The sequence below is a fragment of the Halichoerus grypus genome, chromosome 2 (genome assembly GCF_964656455.1).
Source record: "Halichoerus grypus chromosome 2, mHalGry1.hap1.1, whole genome shotgun sequence".
NCBI lineage: Eukaryota > Metazoa > Chordata > Mammalia > Carnivora > Phocidae > Halichoerus > Halichoerus grypus.
Genome location: NC_135713.1, coordinates 49,944,108 through 49,964,213, shown reverse-complemented (window position 1 = coordinate 49,964,213; position 20,106 = coordinate 49,944,108). Strand labels below are relative to the sequence as shown.

Below are 20,106 nucleotides of genomic sequence, written 5' to 3'. Positions count from 1 at the left end.
GACTGATTGCATTGATCAAAACATCTTTAAGAACCTGTTCTTTGCACCTCTCAACTATGTTTGAGGCTGTATCCTTCTGGTCACAAAGTGACTGCAGCATTTCCAAATCCCACACTCAGACACAAAGAATCCAGTAACAGATAAATGCAACTCTGCTTTGGCGGTGACTTTCCTAAGAAGGAGGAAGCTTTCCTATTCCCCCCATGTCTCATTGGCTAGAACTTGGTCACATGGTCAAAACTAAACCAATCTCTGTTAAGAGGACTGAGACCACCAAGTTCCACTTGAACTAATCAGGACCCCCCTTCCTGGAGCTGCGGATGGAATTAGCTTTTTAAAGCACAAGGCTGGGGTGTCTGGGTGGCTCAGTCAGCTAAGTGGCTGCCTTTGTCTCAGTCATGATCTCAGGGTCCTGGGATCCAGCCTCGCCTAGGGCTCCCTGCTCAGTGAGGAGTCTGCTTCTCCCTCTGCCCCTCTCCCCCTTGTGCTCTCTCTTTCTTGCTCACTCTCTCAAATAAAAAAATCTTAAAAAAAGCACAAGGCTGCTTAGAGGAATATCAGTCATTTGACAGAGTTCTGTCAGGACAACTAATGGGTGGGGCACCTGGGGCTCAGTTGGTAGAGCTTGGGTCTCTATCTCTGGGTAGTGAGTTTGAGTGCCACGTTGGGTATAGAGATTACTTTAAAAAATAAAAACAATAAATCTTTAAAGATAAAAAATAAAAAAACAGGGGCGCGTGGGTGGCTCAGTTGGTTAAGCATCTGCCTTGGGCTCAGGTCATGATCTTGGGGTCCTGGGATCTAGCCCTGTGTTGGGCTCCCTGCTCAGCAGGGAGTCTGCATCTCCTTCTGCCTCTCCCCCTGCTCGTGCTCTCTCTCTCAAATAAATAAATAAAATCTTTTTAAAAATAAAATAAAAAACAATGTTAAAAAAAAGACAAATGGGAATGGATGTTGGGTAGACAGTCAATAGTGTCTATTACAAAGGTGTGTGTGTGCGTGTATGCAAGCATGTCTGTAAGTGTCCATTGTGTGTGTGAACATGGGTGACTATATAATATGTATGCGTGTTTCAGTTACCTATTGTTGCATAACAAACCATTCCAAAACATAGTGGCTTAAAACAACAAAACTGTGGGGATTCACAGTGCCCGGACAGATAAAACGTGACTTGTAGATGCCTCCCTGGATGAGACTAATTGAAAAGCAAAGGAGGAGCGCCCTGAACGCTGGGCCTCCTTTGAAGTTTCTTGGCTGAAAGCAGCCAGATTCTTACTGCAGCTCAAGGTTCTCATCTAGGGAGTAAATACAGGCACCTGTCGTGGTCACGTACTTCACCAACTCCTTGCCTTGCACGTGGTGTATTGATTAAACTCACAATAAAAGCGGAGACAGAGCTTGGCTCGAGGCCTTTTGCCACTAGAGCGTCTGGTCCCCAGGCCCTCTCGTTTCTCCTACTTTGGTGCCTGGAGTAATCTTTTTCATTCGCCGTCTCGGGGTTTGCTGGCCAGCCCGACACAAAACTGCATCAGCTGCCATGATTCTGTGGGTCAGGAACTTGGGCAGCGTAGGCCTGGGTGGCCATCTCCACATGGCCTCGTCTGTGGTGACTCACAAAGCTACGTTCCACTAGTCACTAGGCTGAGCTGGAAGGCGGAGGCTTCCCTCCCATGTTTGACCTAGTGCTTCTCTGCGTGGCTCCTCTCTCTTCTCACATGACGAGCTTGGGCTTCCTCACGGCATGCTGGCCTCAGGAAGGCTGAACTTCTTACAGGGCAGCTGACTTCCGACAAGGAGGAGGCAAAGGCTGCCAATCCTCTTCAAGTCTGGATTTAGAAATCTCAGAACGTTACCTCTACCACAAATATTCAAGAGGAGAGAGATAGAATTTACCATTTGATAGGCGGAAAAGCATGCACATGCTGAGAAGAAAGGAATCCGCAGCAGCCATCTTTGGAAATGATCTGCAACAGGAGGAGTATGTACTGAATGTGAAGGTGGGTGTGTCTGAGTGTGCGCGTTTTTGTCTGTGGGCGTGAAGGAGTGTGAGTCTGTGTCCGTGTGCATGTGTTACCCGCATGCCTGTTTATGTGCATGTATGTCCATGCGGGTGGGAACGTGTGGAGGAATGCGCATGCATGAAGCGTACGTGGGTACAGGTATGTGTGCGTGCACAGTGGGCAAAGCTGACGAGTTGACCTGCCCTGGCTGTGGACTTCCTGGGTGGGCACGCTGAGCCTGCAAATCCTGGCCCAGGTAACAATCCAATCATTACTAGAATTTTATCCTGGACTAGGAGGCTGTGGGTCCCAAGCCAGGCAGAAGACTCAGCCTTTACCATAACCCCCTAAAGCCACACTGCTAGCAGGGAGGAGGAGACCCTCTACCTTTTTTTTTTTTTTTTTTTTGCTTCCCTGAGATCCGGAGGTTTTCCACCTGCAAAACCACTGGCTCCGTGATCCCCTATCCCAGCCCTGCCTTTGGGGATGTAAACCTCAGGAAGGGATTTCAGAGACAGTGGGAAGCCCAAGGTCAAGGCTGCTCGCTGAACCCTTGGCTTCTCTTTCACAGCACATTTCCCAGTAAAGAAAATCTGATGGTGAGGCAGCGAGCAGGGAGGAAAAGGCATGGGTCGAGTGCTACCTTGTGCCGTCCCTGTGCGTCCTCTCTGGAATTTTACTCCGTCGCCACAGTGAGCTCTGAAGCAAGGACTCAGTGGGTCTTTTTACAGGTAAGGGAAAGGATGTTGAGGCATCCTAAAGTCACACCTTATAAAGAGCAAACAGGAATGAAGAAGAGGGGGATGGAAGGGAGAGAAGGTACATTTTTCTTTGGCCAATTCCTTTTCATTAAGGAGAGTCTTAAAAACTGGGGCGCCTGGGTGGTTTAGTCAGTAAAGCATGTGACTCTTGGTCACAGGGTCGTGAGTTCAAGCCCCATGTTGGCATGGAGCCTACTTAAAATAAATAAATAAATAAAAATAAAAATAATTTTTGGAGCAGGTAATATATTCCTATGTCTCAATATTCAAGAGTAAGAAAAGGGGCTACAAAGAAAATCCCGCCTCCACACCCCGGCCCCTCTGCCATTCTGCTCCCCGTGCCCTGCCCAGCCAACAGAAGGATCAGTTTCTTCTGTATCCTTCAGAGCAATATGATGCATATATACACAAATACGTATACACTTATATGTGTTTATATATTCCCCCTCGCCTGTCACACTTTGATTTTTAAATTTAATATAACTTGCAGAATGTTCCATGTTGGTGCCAAAGAGGTCCTCATGCTTTATTCCAGTGGCCTGGTATTTCCTTCTGGGGCTCCATCATAGTGTATTTGAGCAGTCACCTATTAAAGGAACATTTAGGTTACTTCCAACCTTTCGGTATAACAAAGCTGCAGTGGAAAATGTGCATTAATCTGTTTCACATCTGTAAGATTATATCTGTAGGATCAAGTCCCCTGAAGTAGAACAGCTGGGTCAGAGGATGTGCTAGAAGCTGGCAGATCGTCCCCTGTGAGGGTCCATACTGCCCCCCAGCATGGTTGAGAGCACCTCCCCGCCTCCCCCAGCCCCCAGCTCCATCGCTGTGCTGGGTTTTAAGGGAGGTCAGGTGGAGCCAGGCTGGGAGGGAGGGTGGAGCCATCCCCAGGGAAGCCCAGGGCGGGAAAACAGGCACTTGGGGAAGGTCTAGGACATCAGCTGGTGACACAGACCTCTCCCCAAGATAAGGCAGCAGCACCCTCTGTGCTGGGGCCTAAGAGTTAAGAGATGGGGATTCTGGGTCCAAGGCTCCCATCTCCGCTTGACAAAGGGCTGCGGGCAAGCCCTTTCATAATGATACCAGCCACCTCCAGGCAGAGCGCTGAGCTGGCACTTCTGCAGGCTGAGTTCAGAGAGGTTAGGGAACCCGCCCGAGGTGGTCCAGCCCTTACATCACAGAGTCAGGATTTGATCCCAGACAACACTGTGTTTCATGGCCTTGGCTTCCATCTCAAAGTCACGTGGCCTTGGTGCAGTGAGGGGCTTAGGAACTGGTTGGGGTAGAGCAGGTGGGCACGTGGCCCCCCTCCGCGGAGAAGACCGTGTCAAGTTCACTTGTCGCAGGAAGGCCTGAATCTTCAGCAGTCTCCCTATTTTTCAGGCTGGTTTTGCGGTTCAGTGGAGGCTGTGAGCGCCCTGGTGTCTGCACTAGGGCTTACCACAGAACAGGGTACACGGTGGGTTTGCTGCTGGAGAAGAGGGAGAGGAGCTTAGGTGAAGGATGGGGAGAAGCTGGGTAGGAACAGAGAAGCCGCAGCAGGTAGGACACAGGGCTAAGGCTGGCAAAGCGCCCCGTAGCACCGCTCCCCTCTCCTGCCCCAAGCCTCTGGCTGCCCCAGATGCCGTGACCTGGAGCGCCCTCTGGCGGCACACTCTGCAGCCTGGCCTGCGAAGGCACCCCGGGGGTCTGGGGGGGTCTGGGGGGGTCTGGGCCCAGGGGAGAGGGGCTGACCCTTCAGACCACTATCATCTCTGGGGGGCTGGCTGGCCTGCCACTCCACCCAGGAGTGTCCTTTCTCGGAGGAAAGTCAGCTTAATCATAGTAACAATGAGGCACTCACACAAAGAATCACGAAGGGACGGTTAGAAGGAGGAAGGGGACTCTTGAAGCCATGATTGGTCCATCAGAGTTACAGGAAAGGGTAACAGATCTCTCAAGTGTCCTCCGCATTGTAACCGGGGATGTCCTAGCATTTGCACTGATGTGGTCTCTGCACCTTCACAGAGCTGCCTGGGTGAGCATCTGTTGCCCCATCACCAGGGGCTGGACCAGCCTCAGCCTGTGAGCCCCGCTGAGCCGGAGGACAAAGCCTGCAATGAGACACAGAGCCATAGTGTAGAAAGGGGCTCCTGAGACCATCTTACCACTTATTCACTTGTCTATTCAATAAATCTTCTTGATCCCCTACGATGTACAGACATGTGGGCCCTGGGGATGTGGGAGCTAACAACAGGCAAGGTCCCTGACTTCTGGCAATCGAGAGTCCAGGCTGGGAGAGGCAAACAACAAAGGGACAAGGTCAAAGTGCTGTGGACACTATGCAACAGGGTGACGCGCCAATGTCTAAAGAGGTCATTTTCACACTGGTGGGCAGGGAAGGCCTGGTAGGAACACTCGGTATATACACTTCAATGCTTAGGACGCAGGACTGTGGATTGTGGCAAAAGTTCAGCTGTACAAGAGCTGGGGTGGGGGTGGGGGGGCCAGCTCAGCATATGGCAGGAATAGAAGGAAGGGCAGAGTGAGGTAAAAGAACAAGAAGAGCTGGGGTCAGGGTGAGGGCAAGAACCACACATGCTCCAAGGTTTGATTTGATTCCGAGGGCTGAGGTGGTCACTGGAGGGCTTTGAGCCTGAGGACAGCATGATCCAATTTGCATTTTTAATAGGTCGTGCCTTTTGCTTTGTGGAGAATAAAGGATAGAAGGGATGAGGGTGAAAGCAAGGAGGCCAGCTAGGAGGTGAGTCCAGGTCTTGAGATACAGAGGTGGTTTCTGCAACGGGGCAGGGAAGAGTCATGTTCTGATGAATCTTAGAGGCACAGTGGTCGGTGGGCAGTTGTTGACACGACCCGCTGGAGGATTGTCTGCGAGGGGCCGGGAGAGCCGAGACCAGGCTGGGTGCCTTCCCTCCCACTCCATGCCCCTTCCAGCCGGGGTCTGGGGCCTACTGAGTCCTCTCCCTCATTTCACCTCCAGCAGGGGCAAAGGACCTTAGACTCCACCGCCAGAGGCCCCCAGGGCTGTATCGTGGGTGGGTGTGTTCAGAGACTAGGGACCTGGGGACCAGAGGTGCTCTCAGCCTTCTATAGCTCTCTCTCTCTCCCTCCTCTGCTCTCTCTCATTTTCCTCTCTGGGTCCCTCTCTCTGCAACCCCCTTCCTCTCTCGCTCTCCTCCCTCTCTCCCTCTCCCCCCACCCCTCTCTCTCACACACACACACACCCTGTTTACTGCAGCCTTATCAGAAGGAAGCCTCCAGCAGAAACAAGGGGTCTCCAGGGACAGAGCGAGAGGCGCTGACTGTGGACTTTTCCAAGGAGGGGGAGGCAGCCTTTGCTGCCCTCCACATTCCATCCTCCTGCTGCCTCCGCAATACCCTTCTGGTTCTTGCGGCAAGAGAAGCTGCGGTTCCCAACTAGAGGCAATTTTGTCTCAGGCCATTTGGCAGCGTCTGAAAGCATTTTTGGTTATCCTAACTGGGGAGGGAGTGAGATCAGCATCTAGCGGGTAGAAGCCAGGGATGCTGTTAAACCTCCTACAAGGCACACGACAGCCCCCACCTCAAAGAATGATCTGGCCCCCAGATGTCAACAGAGGCAAGAGAACCTTCCGTGGGCTCACGGCCATCAAAAATGGAAGAGGCTGTCCTCTTCCCCGAGGTCCCGCTGTGCTCACGCTGCCATGAATCGGGGGGTGGCCATGTGGCCGCACAGTGGCTCCATTATCTCCCTTAGTGCTCTCAGCCACACCGTGAGGTAGGTAGTAGTATTTGCCCAAGGTCACAGTGTACCTGTGAGTGAGAGACCGAGCTGCTCATCAGACTCCAAAGCCTGCCCCTCTCTCACGAATGGAAGGGATTTCACAGGGTGTGTCAATGTTACGAGCAATGCGACACCTTGTTTCAAGTGAAGTCTTACTGGGAAGTCCAGTGTGTACGAGATAACAGGACTGCCTAGGTTGAAGCAGCCTGGGCGATTCTCAAAGCCCCCCCGCCCCACCCCCCATTTCCAAGGCCATCTCTCTACCCTGGGCCACTGTGGGGGCGGCATAGGTTGTGCTCTGCAGACGGGGACACATTCCTGGGGGCTACTTGTGGGGCTGGTGGGGCTGTGGCGAGCTACCTCTAGGGCAGGGGTGGCAAACAGGTGGCATCTTGACTGTGAACATGCATTGTTTGTCGTGCTTAACTAACGAGGAGCAGAAGGGGGTGCGGGGTAGCTGTGAACGCTGAGGATCTGCCGTCCCTGTTCTAAGAGATGGGAAATATGACATTGAATTTTACTAGATGATACCTTGCCCCTCTCTACTCCTTGCAATTCAGTGGTGACTCAAAAACGGAGCCGTCACCCCTGCGTTGAATAGTCCCGCCCCAGACTGGAGGCACGGCTACATGGGGGTCCCCGAGAGCCTCCAGCACACCCTGGGTTAGGAAGCTCTGCCTCTTTCCCAGAACCCGGGCAGGTTTGCTTTTTTGGGTGCTTCTACATTTGTCTTAACCTAATATTGACCTAGAGTCCTATGTTTGGGCAGAGAGGGGCTGTCACTGCGTTTTGTTTTGTTTTGTTTTTTTGCCTGTCTTCACTACCCTTTGGTGGCCAACTGGGGATGCTCCTCCTCCTCCGGGTCCCACACTGGAGTGAGATCTTCCCCCTGAGGGCCTCGGCTTCTTCCCACCCTTTGTCAAGCCGGGTGGCATCTCTGAGGGTCTGGCCAGGAGGACCAGCAGAGACCTTGTAATGCAAGACAGCAAGCCCTGTCTGTTCTCTCTGCAGGGGGTTCCCCAGCTGCCCTGGAGCCTGGGATGAATCATCCTGGCCCTCTGCCTTCACCCCCTCCATCGCTCTGCCTGGTCCCAGCTACAGAGCCGGGCCACTAATGCCAACAGTGATGTTCTCCCTCTGTGGCTAGAGAGGCCAGGAGATGCAGGCTGCCGGCCTCTCTGGGGCACGTACCACAAAGAGAACAGCCCAGGGAAGGGCTAGCAGCAGCTGACCTCCGGGGAGGAGAGGCGGGAAGACACCTCATGCATACCCTTTTGTACCTCTTGAGATGTATACTATCGTGGACCTATTGTCAAGAAAAAATTAACAAGAGAAAGCATCAAGGGGCACCTGGTTGGCTCAGTAGTAGAGCATGCGACTTGATCTTGGGATCATGAGTTCAAGCCCCATGCTAGGCATAGTTTACTTTAAAAAAAAACAACAACCTGGTAAATCAAAACAAACAAATCATATTTATGGGGCACCTGGCTGGCTCAGTCAGTGGAGCATGAGACCCTTGATCTCGGGGTCATGAGTTTGAGCCCCACGTTAGGGGGTAAAGTTTATTTAAAAAAAAAAAAAAAAAGGAAGAAGAGAAAGCCTCAGTTTGGGGCTTGATGCTAGAGGCCCTGGATGGGGAGGTGGCCGGGCCAACTGCAAACACAGAGAATAGGCTGTGGCTAGGTGGAGGGGCTCTGGGTCTCATCCCTTGTCTTGGCCTCAGAAAGATGAAATTCTGCCTTCCCGAGAAATTCCCTATCTGTGCATTTGTTTATTCAGGAAACAGATACTTCTTGAGCTCCGGCTTTGTGCTTGGCACCACACTGGGTGCTGGTCAAGGTCCCTGCTTCCCTGGACCAGATAGCCCTAGGGTGTGTGTGTGAGGTGTAGACCGGGAAACAGGCAGACAATGCAAAGTGCTGGGACTGGGACCTGCTACCGGGCTACCATCAAGGTGGGGTCTGAGGAGCCAAGGAAGGCCTCCTGGTGGAAGTGTTGTGGAAACTGAGGTCCAAAGAATGAATCAAAGCCAGGGAGGGTTGGGGGTGCAGTGCAGAGGGAGTCTGGGTGAGAGGCCCAGCTCTGGGACAGAGAGAGTATGGGGATTTCTGGTAGGATTCAGGAGCCATGCAGCATGATCTCCAGCTACCTCTGAGCCCAGCTTTCAGCAGAACCTGGGCATATATACAGTGTCTGGTCTTACTGTGTGTGCACATCGCTCTGCCCAGGGAGCCAGGGAGTCACTCACCTGGGACTGGGCAGGTCTTTGTGGTTGCCCCACTGGCTAACATGGGGCCAGGCACACGGTCAGGCTCAGTTTCTCTTGAATGGTTCTGGTGCAAGTTCATGATCTCCCACTGAGAGGCCAGAGATCCAGCGACAATGAGTTATTAGCTCATCAGATATTTGTTGAGCACCTAGTCTTTGTCAGATACGGCCTAAGCACTGGGGATTTAGGAGAGGTCAAGCAAACAAGTCTCCTGCTGGACTGGAGTTTACATTCCCCTGGGGGAGGGACCCTGTGTGCAGAGTATCAGATAGCAGGACTGCCGGAAAGAGGACAACACGAGGCTTGTGATAAAGTGGGGGTGGGGGTGGTCAGGGAGGCCTTGCTGGGGAGGTATCACTGGGCCATCTCCCCTATGAAGACCTGCGGGCAAGGCAAGAGGTCAGGGGAGGGCAGGGCACTCGGCACCCTGGCGAGTCAGAGGAACAAAAAGAAAGCCCCTAAGGCCAGAGCGAAGGGAATGAGGGCGTGAGAGGTCAGGGCAGAGACAGGGAAGGACTAGGAGGCTCAGCACCCTGTGGGCCATGTAAGATTTTGCATTTTATTCCAAGTCAACGAGGAAACCTTCCAAGTTTTTAAGCAGGGGTGTGGTGGGACTTGATCTGCACTTTTATTTGGTCTTTTTTTTAACTTTTTTAAAAAGATTTATTTTAGGGAGAGAGAGAATCTCAAACAGACTCCCCGCTGAGTGCGGAGCCCCACGCTGGACGATCTCACCTCCCTGAGATCATGACCTGAGCTAAAATCAAGAGTTGGACGCTTAACCGACTGAGTCACCCAGGTGCCCCTTGATCTGAACTTTTAAAAGATCACAGCAGCCCCAAAGATTCGGGATATATTTTCAAGGATGAATGAAAACAAGTCGCCAATATGTTGGACGTGGGTTGAGGGAAGGGAGGAGTCCTAGAGGGCTCCTGGATTTAGGGCCTGTGCAAGCAGTTACTTAAACTGTTGTCATTAGAAAGAGCTTGGTTTGGGGGTCAGATAGGCCCAAACTTCAATCCTCACTTAACCTTTTCAAGCCTTGGTTTTCTCTTCTGAAAAATGACGACAAACGACAGTTGCACATAGAGGATGTTAATTCTTGTCCCTTTTGATGAAGGATAATTGGAAGGCAGGCAGGGACAAGCACCCCACGCCCACCCCCTGCCCTAAGAGGAAACTACCTTTAAAAGGATTTTACACCGCCCTGGAAGGAGCCCTCCACCCTTTCCCATAGGATAGATAGGTGACAAAAATCTGATTGGATGACAGGCAGAGGGAGAGTTAATCAGATTGAAACAGCCCACCAACAAGCCCGTGAAAAGCCCTAGACTTCGAAAGTCCGGTGGCAACCCCTCTGCGTCCTCTCCCTCTTCAGGAGCTCTGTATTATCACTTTGCTATTGCTCAATAAACCTTGCTTTGCTGCCCACCACTCTGTCTGGTCTACCTCTCATTCTTAGAAGTGGTGTGACCAAGAACCGTGGCCACCAACGGAGGAAAATCCTGCAACACCTTGACCAAAGAGATTACAGATGTCCAGAAAAATAAGGTGTCCTAAGGTCACATAGCCAGACTAAGTACCTCCAAGTGTTTGCTCAGAGGAAAACAAAGAAGATGAATAGAGGCTCTGGAAGCCAACAAAACACCCACTTAAAATCTCAGCTCTGAGCATGCAACTGGTGTTCTCAGGGTCATGAGTTTGAGCCCCACATTGGGTGTTAGAATTACAAAAAACAGGGGCACCTGGGTGACTCAGTCGTTAAGCGTCTGCCTTTGGCTCAGGTCATGATCTCAGGGTCCTGGGATCGAGCCCCACATCGGGCTCTCTGCTCAGTGGGGAGCTTGCTTCTCCCTCTCCCACTCCCCCTGTTTGTGTTCCCTCTACCCCTGTGTCTCTGTCAAATAAATAAAATCTTAAAAAAAAAATTACAAAAAATTAAAAAACAAAACCAAAACCCTCAGCTCTGAGCCTCAGTTTCCTTACCTGTAAAATGTATCTCATTTAATCATCTCAGGCCTAGGAGATAAGACATAAACATATTCCCATTTTACAGGTCACTGGTGGCATGCTCAGAGCTGAGATTTGAAGTGGGTGTTTCGCTGACATGTGAGAATGATAAAAAAATTAAAATTTCAGCTCTCATTAACAAGGTCTTATGGGAACACAGCCTGACTCATTTGTTTAATGGCCGCTTTTGCTACAAGGGCAGAGTTGAGTAATGGTGACAGGGTAGGGCCTAGAGAGCCTAATATATTTACTCTGGCTCTTTATAGGAAGGTGGGGCGGGGAGAGAAAGTGCGCAGAGCGCTACTGGAAGGCACAGCTGTACTTCGGCAGTTCTCGCGCCAAGGAGGCAGAAAAGATAAATGCCATCCGAAATAACCCAGGGTCCACTTGAAGGCCATCGGGGAAGGAAGAGTTTCAAATCCGAAAAAGGCAGGTCATTGGGTAGACCGCTCCAACCTGGAGGGACCTTGGAGAAATCGAGTCCAGCCGCCTCTTTTTAGATGAGAAAAACTGAGGCCCAGAGACACAAGGCAACCTGCCCGAGGCCACCGAGCACGTGGCTGGCAGCCAGGGTCGGGGTGGGTGGGCCGCCTCCCTCCCCGCGGGGAGATGCGGGCCAGCGCTCGGGTGGGCGGCGCTTGGGCCCCCGGGCGCTGCGGGGCGCAAGGCGGGGAGAGCGGGCAGCCCCGGAGGCCTTTCTCGGGCGGGAAAGGGGAGGCGCCGCGGCTCAGCCTCCGCCGCTCCCCGCTCCCTGCTCGGCGCGACCGCCGGAAGAGCCTCCACTGCGCGCCCCGGCCCTAAGGAGAGACCGCGCTCAGCCTGCGGCTACCTGGGCCCGGGGATTTACCCAGCCTTCTTTTGTCTTTCGTCTTTTGTCTTTCTATTTTTCTATTTTGCAAAGCACGTAGACACGCCCCGCTGCCCGGGCTCGGAAAGCGGCGGGACCGGCGCGCGGCGGGGGAGCGCGGGTGCCGGACCCTGCAGGAGCGGTGGGGGCCTGGGGGGGGCAGCCCTGGGTGCGCGGTGCCTCCCGCCGCTCCCGGGATCCCAGCCCCGCCCCAGCCCGGTGCCCTGCGGGGAGCCGGGAGGGCCGCCCCGGGGGAGTTTCGAAGGCTCCTTTCAGTTGCAGCCCGCAGAAATAAGAAACGGAAGAGCAAACATTGATTAAGGGCGTGGCTCAGAACCGCTGCTTGCAGAGTTCGTTTGTGCAACTGTTCGATCCTTCAGCTCCCCAAGCCCGAGGCTCCCACGGCGTCCACCGTCCGTCACCTGGACCCTGGCTGCCCCAAGCCCCTGCACAACTCCTGATCTCACCCAAATCTCCCGCCTTCCGCAAGCACCCTTCCCTGGGGCCCTCTGGAGCCACAGTCTTCAGCAAACTGCTGGGCACTCAGCCTCTTCCCAGCATGTCGCCTTCACCCTCCTGCCCCGAAACCTGCCCACCCCACCCCACCCAGGACCCCATCCTTACAGTCTCTTCAAGGGAAGCCGTTAATTTTCCCACACACTCCCGTCGATCAGGGCGCAGGGGGTAAGGTCACTCTCTGGCTTGCTCCTTGGGGAGCCTTGCCACCCATTTCTCTTCCCCTCTCCTTCCAAAGTCGTTTCTTCCTGTGGACTTACTACCACCAGTCTAGGCGGCCCACAACCCCACTTGTCACTATAGGGAAGGAAACATTCAAGGTCCAACAGCCAGGTTAAGAATTAAATTTACATGGGACAGATTGGCAGGAGAAAAAAAAAAAACCACCACAGTTTTATTACCGTGTGCACAGAGGCCCAGCAGTGAAATTGAGACCCAAAGAAATGACCAAGGCAGGCAGTTTTTATACTTTTTAGACAAAGAGACAATAAATCTGTAACGCATCGACAGGCAAAGAAAATTTAACTTTGGGAACTTCAGTCGGTAAGGAATGCTAAACAGAATCTGGGCTGGGTAGTAAATTAGTGAAAAGTAAAGGGGTTGTTGATATAGCCTTCTGGGCTCTGAATTTCCCGTCTCTGGATAAGGTTGTCTTTCCACCTGGTACAGGGAGGGCGCCTCTCACGTGGGAGATTTATTTCCTGCTCTCAGGGAGACAGAGAAGGGTCTGAGTATCCTTCTTACACAGGCTTTCTCTTCAGTAACTTTTATTTAAAATCACCAATATGGCAAAGTGGCCCATCTTGGGGCAGCCTGCCCTTGCTCCCTACATTATTCTCTCCTGCAAGCTTCTTAGAAGTGACTCTCACTGGTCACACATCTCCCTTACTCCTGTCCCCCTCCGCCCACCTCAGCCCCTTCCTCCCAGGGTGGTAGCCTTAATTCCTATCACCAGCATCACAATTTTAGGGGTGCTCATTCTCTTTAACCGGTACCTCCTCTCCCTTCTTTTCCCTTCTCTTCCCTCCAGCATCTCTCCAATTTCATCCGGACCTCCAACCCATTGTCTTTGTCAGCCACTTCCTCCCTTCTTTCCAGTGCCATCCCCAGGCACCCAGTTCTCCTTCCCAGACTCCCCACTAGTATGGTTTTGCGTGTAGTACTTCCTCTTGCGTGGAATGCTTTTTTGAAACGCTTTTGTTCTCCCACAGAAATGTCTTGGTTTTCCTTGTCCTTCACTGGCTGACCTTCTCAGTCTCCTGAACACGTTCCTCCTCTGCTTTGGCATCAGAGTGTCATGCCCCCCACCCCCTCCTCACGCGTGGTCCTTGAACTCTTTCTTAAATCAAGGCGCATCTAGGTGATCTCATCCTATGCTGTGCTAGCACCCATAGGCTCACACCCACATTTCTTTCTTCAGTTCTGACTTCTCTGGGGTCCAGCCACTAACTTGACACCTCCGCGTGGCTGTCTAGCGGTCATCTCAAAGCTAACACGTATTCACTGTAGTGACTCTGCTCTGTTCGTGTTGATAGGATTCTCTTGCCATGTCCCCAATCCTGTGCCCCCCAGTCTTCCCCACTGCAGTAAATGGCATTCACACCACGGTTGCTCAAGCCCAAATGAGGCATCATTTTGAGCCCTCTCCTCCCTTCTGTGGCCACAACCAGCCTCTCAGGAGTCCTTGTCAACTCCAAATGAGTCCTTGTGTCCCCTAAGTGTGAACACTCGCCCCCTAGATGATCACAATATCCTCATCGCTGATCCTCTGCTTCTTCCTCGGGGCCCGGCAGGCTATTCACACAGAAGCCAGTGTGCCCTGTCAGACTGTCATGCCCCCTGCTCAAACCGGGCCATGTCTCCCATTTCCCTCCAAGTGGAAGTCCCTACAGTGGCCCGCTAGGCCTAATGACCTGGGCCCTGTGACCTCTTAGCATAGTCTGTTAGGGCCGCTGTAACAAAATACTACAAACTAGGCTGCTGATCAACAACAGAAATGTATTTCTCTCAAAGGAGGCTGGAAGTCCAAACAAGGAGGCAGCATGCTCAGGGAAGGGTCCTCTTCAGGGTCACAGGCCTGTCTCTGTGTCTTCACATGGCAGAAGGGGGCCAGGAATCTCTCTGGACCCCCCTTATTAGGGCACCAGTGTTCTCCATGAGGGCTCTGCCCCATGACCTAAGCACTTCCCAAAGGCCTCACCTCCTAATGCCAGCACCTCGGGGATCAGGATTTCAACATATGCATTTTTTTTTTTTTTTTAAAGATTTTATTTATTTATTTGACAGAGAGAGAGAGAGCGAGAGCAGGAACACAAGCAGGGGGAGTGGGAGAGGGAGAAGCAGACTTCCTGCCGAGCAGGGAGCCCGATGCGGGGCTCAATCCCAGGACCCTGGGATCATGACCTGAGCCGAAGGCAGATGCTTAACGACTGAGCCACCCAGGCGCCCCAACATATGCATTTTGAGGGGCCGCCACATTCAGACCATAGCCCCTCTCTGACTCATCTGCTGCTAGTCCTCTCAGCCACTCGGGCCTGCCTTCCCCCTGTTCCTTCCACGTGCTCGTTCCCTGCACAGGGCCATTGACTGGTGGTCTCCCCTGCCTGGGAAGCTCATTCCCTCACCTCCCACATTTGGTTCAATGTCACCTTTTCAGTGCCAAGATGAGGCACTTTGGAAGTATTTTCAGAATAAGGGACACCAAGTCCCCTGCAGCCTTAGGGCCTTTGCTCAGCAGTTCCCTTCCCCCAGCTCTGCACCCCTGCAAAGTCAAGGCCCCCTCCCTATATAGGAGCCCGAGCTTCTCTCACATTTCCCTGATGACACTTATCACCTAGTGTATTTGATGTCTGTTTCCTGACCTGGTAAGTGAAGTTGGCTGTCTCCTTTCCCAGCTCTGTCTGACCACTGGGAGATAGGTTCTCAGTAAATACTAACTAGATGGGCTTAACATTTGCATTCGTATACTTCTCCCTGACCCTCCAACCCAGCCCTGCATAGGGAAGAGGGAGGAAATGTTCCTTGAGTTTTTAAATCAACTCTTTCTTCCCAAATAACTTCTTGCAGCCACAGCCCAAAGAACCATCCATTCATATATTTATTCAATTAACTTTTATTAAGCAATCCCCGTGTGCCTCGGACTGTTAGGTGCTATATGCATTAGTTGTATATATCCATCTAATCTTCACAACTCTATGACATAATGTTATTACCCATTTTACAGATGAGGAAATTGAGGAACATGGTAGAAGGTCTGGAGTTAGTTCTCTGCTAAACCTTAAGACCAGGAAGACCCAAAATCCAGGCTAGAAATTCCAGCCAGACTCTGGACAGAGCCAACTGCATGCCCCTCAGGCATCTCATACTCAACAGGTCCACAGAATTTGACTCTCCCCCATACTTCTCATCCATTGTTCTTCACCCCCACCCCCATGCCTCCATTTGCCTGTCATCCCGGCCAGAAACAGGCCTCACAGATCTAATCCAGCACCAAAGCCCTCCTTATCTTTGGCAACTCCACCAAGCCAACCTCCAGGCACTTGCCCCCAGCCCACCGCGCCCTTCCTCCAGGTCTGAGCTTTCTAAATGCATAATATCCTGCAACAGTTCCCCAGTGTCTTGAGGATAAAGTCCATGTTCCAGTTACTTCTTGAATCTCCACTTCTACCTTGCTTTTCCTACCCTACCAGAGCTAAAGCTCTGGCCGCAGCTGGGGCTGGGATGGAGGATTGGAGCCGTCTTACACCACTCGGCCTCTGCTGGGCAGGTCCCATTTGCTCTCTTTGTCTGGACAAATGCATAATTGGACTCTATGACTCAGTTTGGCCTTCTCTGTCCCCTAGGACTAGATGATGCTGTGACAGCCAATGCTCATCCATCCCCTAGTGGAATTGCTTGTCTGTCTGTCCTGTCCCCAGAGGAGAATGTAAGCTGAAGTGCTGGGATCCCATTGGGCTTGGAAACAAAGGCCTGGCCAGCAGAGCAGCCACTCAGTATTAAAGTTGTTGAATGAGTGAATGAATAGATGAACAGGTAGAAGGATCGTTTAGATACCAAGCATAGAGGTAGGCACGTTTACACAGTTGTCCTAGGGTGGGATTGTCATACTCATGTAGTGGAGTGGCCCAGAGCCTTGGCTTTGGAGTGAGATAAGTCGGTTTGCATCCTGTTTCTGGCAGTATTTGTACGGGTGACATTAGGCGGGCTCCTTGGCTTCACTGTGCCTGGGGGTTTGCACCTGGAAGGTAGGATGATAGTGTCATCTCTAGGTGGTTAAAGCAAAAGGCAAGACCAGTGGGAAGGGCTCTGCAGAGAGTACTTATTAAATGGTGGTTCTGCCTATTTCTGCTGCTCCGCAGGATGGCAGGATGACAAAGATAAGGATTTGACGAGCAGGCTGCCTGGGTCCAAATACTGATTCTTCCGTGTATGAGCTGCGAGACTTTGGTCAGATGACTTAACCAGTCTGAGCCTCAGTCTTGCCATATGAATTGGGGGAATAGTGCCTCCTTCCCAGGGTTGATGTGAGAATAAAATAGGATCATGTAAAGCAGTTAGCACAGGGCCCCAATAGCGGGTGGCCGTATTTTAGCCGTAGCTAACAATGTAGCACGTCTGAGTCCTGTAATGCAGTGTGATGGGCACGAACCTGGGTTCTCTGTTAGTGACTTAGAGACCGACTCCTCTCTGCCATTCGGTTTGCACAGCTGTACAAAGTCAGCTCAGCTGGCTCCGTCTAGCTCGGAAGTGCCATGATTCTGAGTCCTGCCTGCTCTTTGTCATCCCTGACACTAGCTGGCACCCTCTCTAAGGAAACCCGCTTTCCAAGGAAAGAGGAGAGACCCCTTTTCCGCCATCCCTGCAGCTCTGCTGCCTCAGCCTCCTGAAAGCCGCCTTACTGTGTGACTCATCCCCGCTGGGGCCCTGGTGCTTCCTCCTTCCACTGGGTGCGAACGGGTTAATCGGAGGCACTAATGGAACCGACAGGAACTCAGTGTTAGCTCACTAATGGGTCGCCCCATCTGCCCTCCCTGTAACATAATGCCTTCCCCCTGGTAAAAGGCACTCAGGGATTTCCTGTTGGCTCCAATCCGCTGGTTTCTGACATCTTGAAAGGCAGAGGCTCGAGAGGGAAGGAGGTGGCTTGGTGGAAGTGGGGACAGGCTGAAGGACGTTCTGAACCAGCAGTCAGGACATCTGCACTCTCATCCCAGCGCTGCCACGGACGGGCGGCGCGAGCTTGCACAAATCCATTCCCCTCTCCGGGCCTCAGTTTCCTCATTTGTGACCCATAACAGGTTGTGCCTTGCTGAAGCTAACATTCTGGAATTACCCAGTGCTGTCACTCCGCAGCTGAGGAGGGAATGTCCTTCCAGCATCATTGAACATCCACAAGCTATGGAGCACCTACAATGTGCCAGTCTATGCCAGGCACTGCGGACGGGCAGCGGGGGTGTGCCAAGGAGGCACCGTCCTACCCCAGGAGCTCCCAGGCCCTGTGCTTTCTGCTACAGCTTTTCTGTTTGCAAATGGAGGAGGGCAGAGAGGCCTCTGTGCTTCCTGAGGACCTCCTGTCTGCCAGGCTGAGGGCACAGAGCAAGTACAGAGAGCTGAAGATCTTCCATTTCTTTCTTTTCATTCTTTCTTTCTTTCTTTTTTTTTTTTTTAGATTTTATTTTTATTTTTCGACAGAGAGAGAGGGAACACAAGCAGGGGGAGTGGGAGTGGGAGAAGCAGGCTTCCTGCCAAGCAGGGAGCCCAATGCGGGGCTCCATCCCAGGACCCTGGGATCATGACCTGAGCTGAAGGCAGATGCTTAATGACTGAACCACCCAGGCGTCCCTTTCTTCTTTTTTTTTTTTTCCATTTCTTTAAGTTTTCTGATGATACCATGTTCTCTCACCTCCTAGCCTTTGCACAAGCCATTCCCTATGCCTGGAATAGTCTTACCTCCCCTGCTCTTAGCCTGTCTAACTCAATTTATTTTTCAGGCCTTGCCTGCCCTTTTCCTCCCTCCCTCCCTCCCTCCCTTCCTTCCTCTCTCCCTCCCTCCCTCCCTCCCCCCCCCCCCAACTTCTAGAGCACTTACCATCTGCCAGGCTGTGCCAAGAATTTGGGATCCAGGAGTGAACAACACACACTCTGTCTCTGTCCTCCAAGAGCTCACGGATTCTTAGGAGAGGGAACAGCCAATTAAACAATTTCACAAGAAAATAAAATACAATCATTTAAGTCGCAATGAACATGAGATGGGCCGGAAACAGGGCTGAGACAGAAGGTGGGGTGGGGGCACTCTTGGAAGAGGCAACAGCACGTGCACAGCTCAGAGGCGGGAAGGCAAATTGCTTGTTAAGAGAGTGGAAAGGCCAGTGTGCTGGAGCATTGGAAGGGAGGAGGCCAAGGGGGAGGCTGGAGAGAAGGCCTGGCTGGAGCAGATCAGCATGGAGGTCCTTCGTGGGGAAGCCAAGACTCCTCCCCCACGTTTGGGTAGGTGCTCCCCCTTTCTTTCCGTATCACAGCACACATCACACTGGATCGTCACTGCCTGCTTATTTCTCTGACCACCGCGGCCCCACCCCACCCCACCCCCCGCCAAGAGACCGCAAATTCCTAAGGACAGAGACCACTTCCTGTAATACAGTGTTGGACCCTTTATTCTCTCTCTTTTTATTTTTTTTAAGATCTTATTTATTTATTTTGATAGAGAGAGGGCTAGCGGGAGGGGCAGAGGGAGAGAGAGAATCTCAAGCAGACTCCAAGCTGACCCGAGGAGTGGGAGCCAGAGACGGGGCTTGATCTCACAACCGTGAGATCGTGACCTGAGCTGAAATTAAGAGTCGGATGCTTAATGGACTGAACCTCCCTGGTGCCCATCTTTCTTTTTTTTTTTTTAAGATATATATATATATATATATATATATATATGTATATATATGTATATATATATATATATATTTATATTTAAGTAATCTACACTCAACATGGGACTCAAACTTACAACCCTGAGATCAAGAGTTGCACGCTCCACCGACTGAGCCAGCCAGGCACCCCAGGTACCCTTTATTTTTGACTCACTGCATGAAGCAAAATACTTCTTATCCGTAGAGCTGCCAAACACTGTCTCTCCAGTAGGCCCCATTTCAGTTAACAGTTTCACCATTCAAACAGCAGCTCAAACAAAATACCCAGGAATCATCGCGGACAGCTTGATTTCGATCTTTCTCCTCCTGGGTATCCAGGAAAAGACCTGTCCCTTCTACTTCCCGGATCTGCTGAGAAATAGATCCCAGGTCTGCCCTGGCCGCCACCCTGGCCCTGGCCACCACCCTGGCCCTGGCCACCGTGGGAGCAGCTCTGCTGCCCTCTCTTCGCTTCCCCATCACACCACTCCCCTGTTTAAAATGTTGGCAAGTAATTTTTTTTTTTAACTGTGCAGATTGAAAAGCAAAACAAAAACAAAAGCACAGTCACTTCCCACTGTGCTTAAAATAAAATCTTTATCCCGGCCTACAAGTATGTGCTGATCTGGCCTTGCCTGGGTCCAAGCTCCTGGCCTACACTCCCCCTTCGCTTTTCAGCCACACTGCTCACTCTCTCTCTCTCTCCTGATGCTTGCATATTCCAAGGTTTGTTCCTGCCGCAGGATCTTTGTTTATGGTCAGTCTTCTCGCTCTCAAAGGTAAACGGGGGCGGCGTGAGAACAGGGAAGTCATCTGCCTCACTCACTGCTCTGGCCCCAGAACCTGGCACATCAGAAGCCTTCAGTTTTTGGGTATTGGATGAAAGAAAGAATTTATTTATCTCTTTTATATGCCAGGCTCTGTTCTAAGCACTTTGCACGTAGGATCTGATTGAATCTCGCAGTGGCAGCCCTTAGAGAGGAGCGGCAGCTTGGAGAGGTGAAGTGACCTGCCTGAGGATGTCATGGAGCCTGGCTTCAA

The 20,106-nt window shown here is 51.9% G+C and overlaps 1 protein-coding gene across 1 annotated transcript in view; it reads right to left on the bottom strand.

The window, feature by feature from the left end:
* Window positions 1–19,361, bottom strand: part of FABP6 (fatty acid binding protein 6) — a 37,983-nt gene extending 18,622 nt beyond the window's left edge. Inside the window, exons 1-2 of the mRNA XM_078066511.1 lie at window positions 19,351–19,361; window positions 18,255–18,337 (exon numbers count right to left, since the gene is read on the bottom strand). Coding sequence (XP_077922637.1) covers window positions 18,255–18,337; window positions 19,351–19,361 — 94 coding nt within the window. The remainder of the gene's footprint in view (window positions 1–18,254; window positions 18,338–19,350) is intronic.
* Window positions 19,362–20,106: the final 745 nt, after the last annotated feature.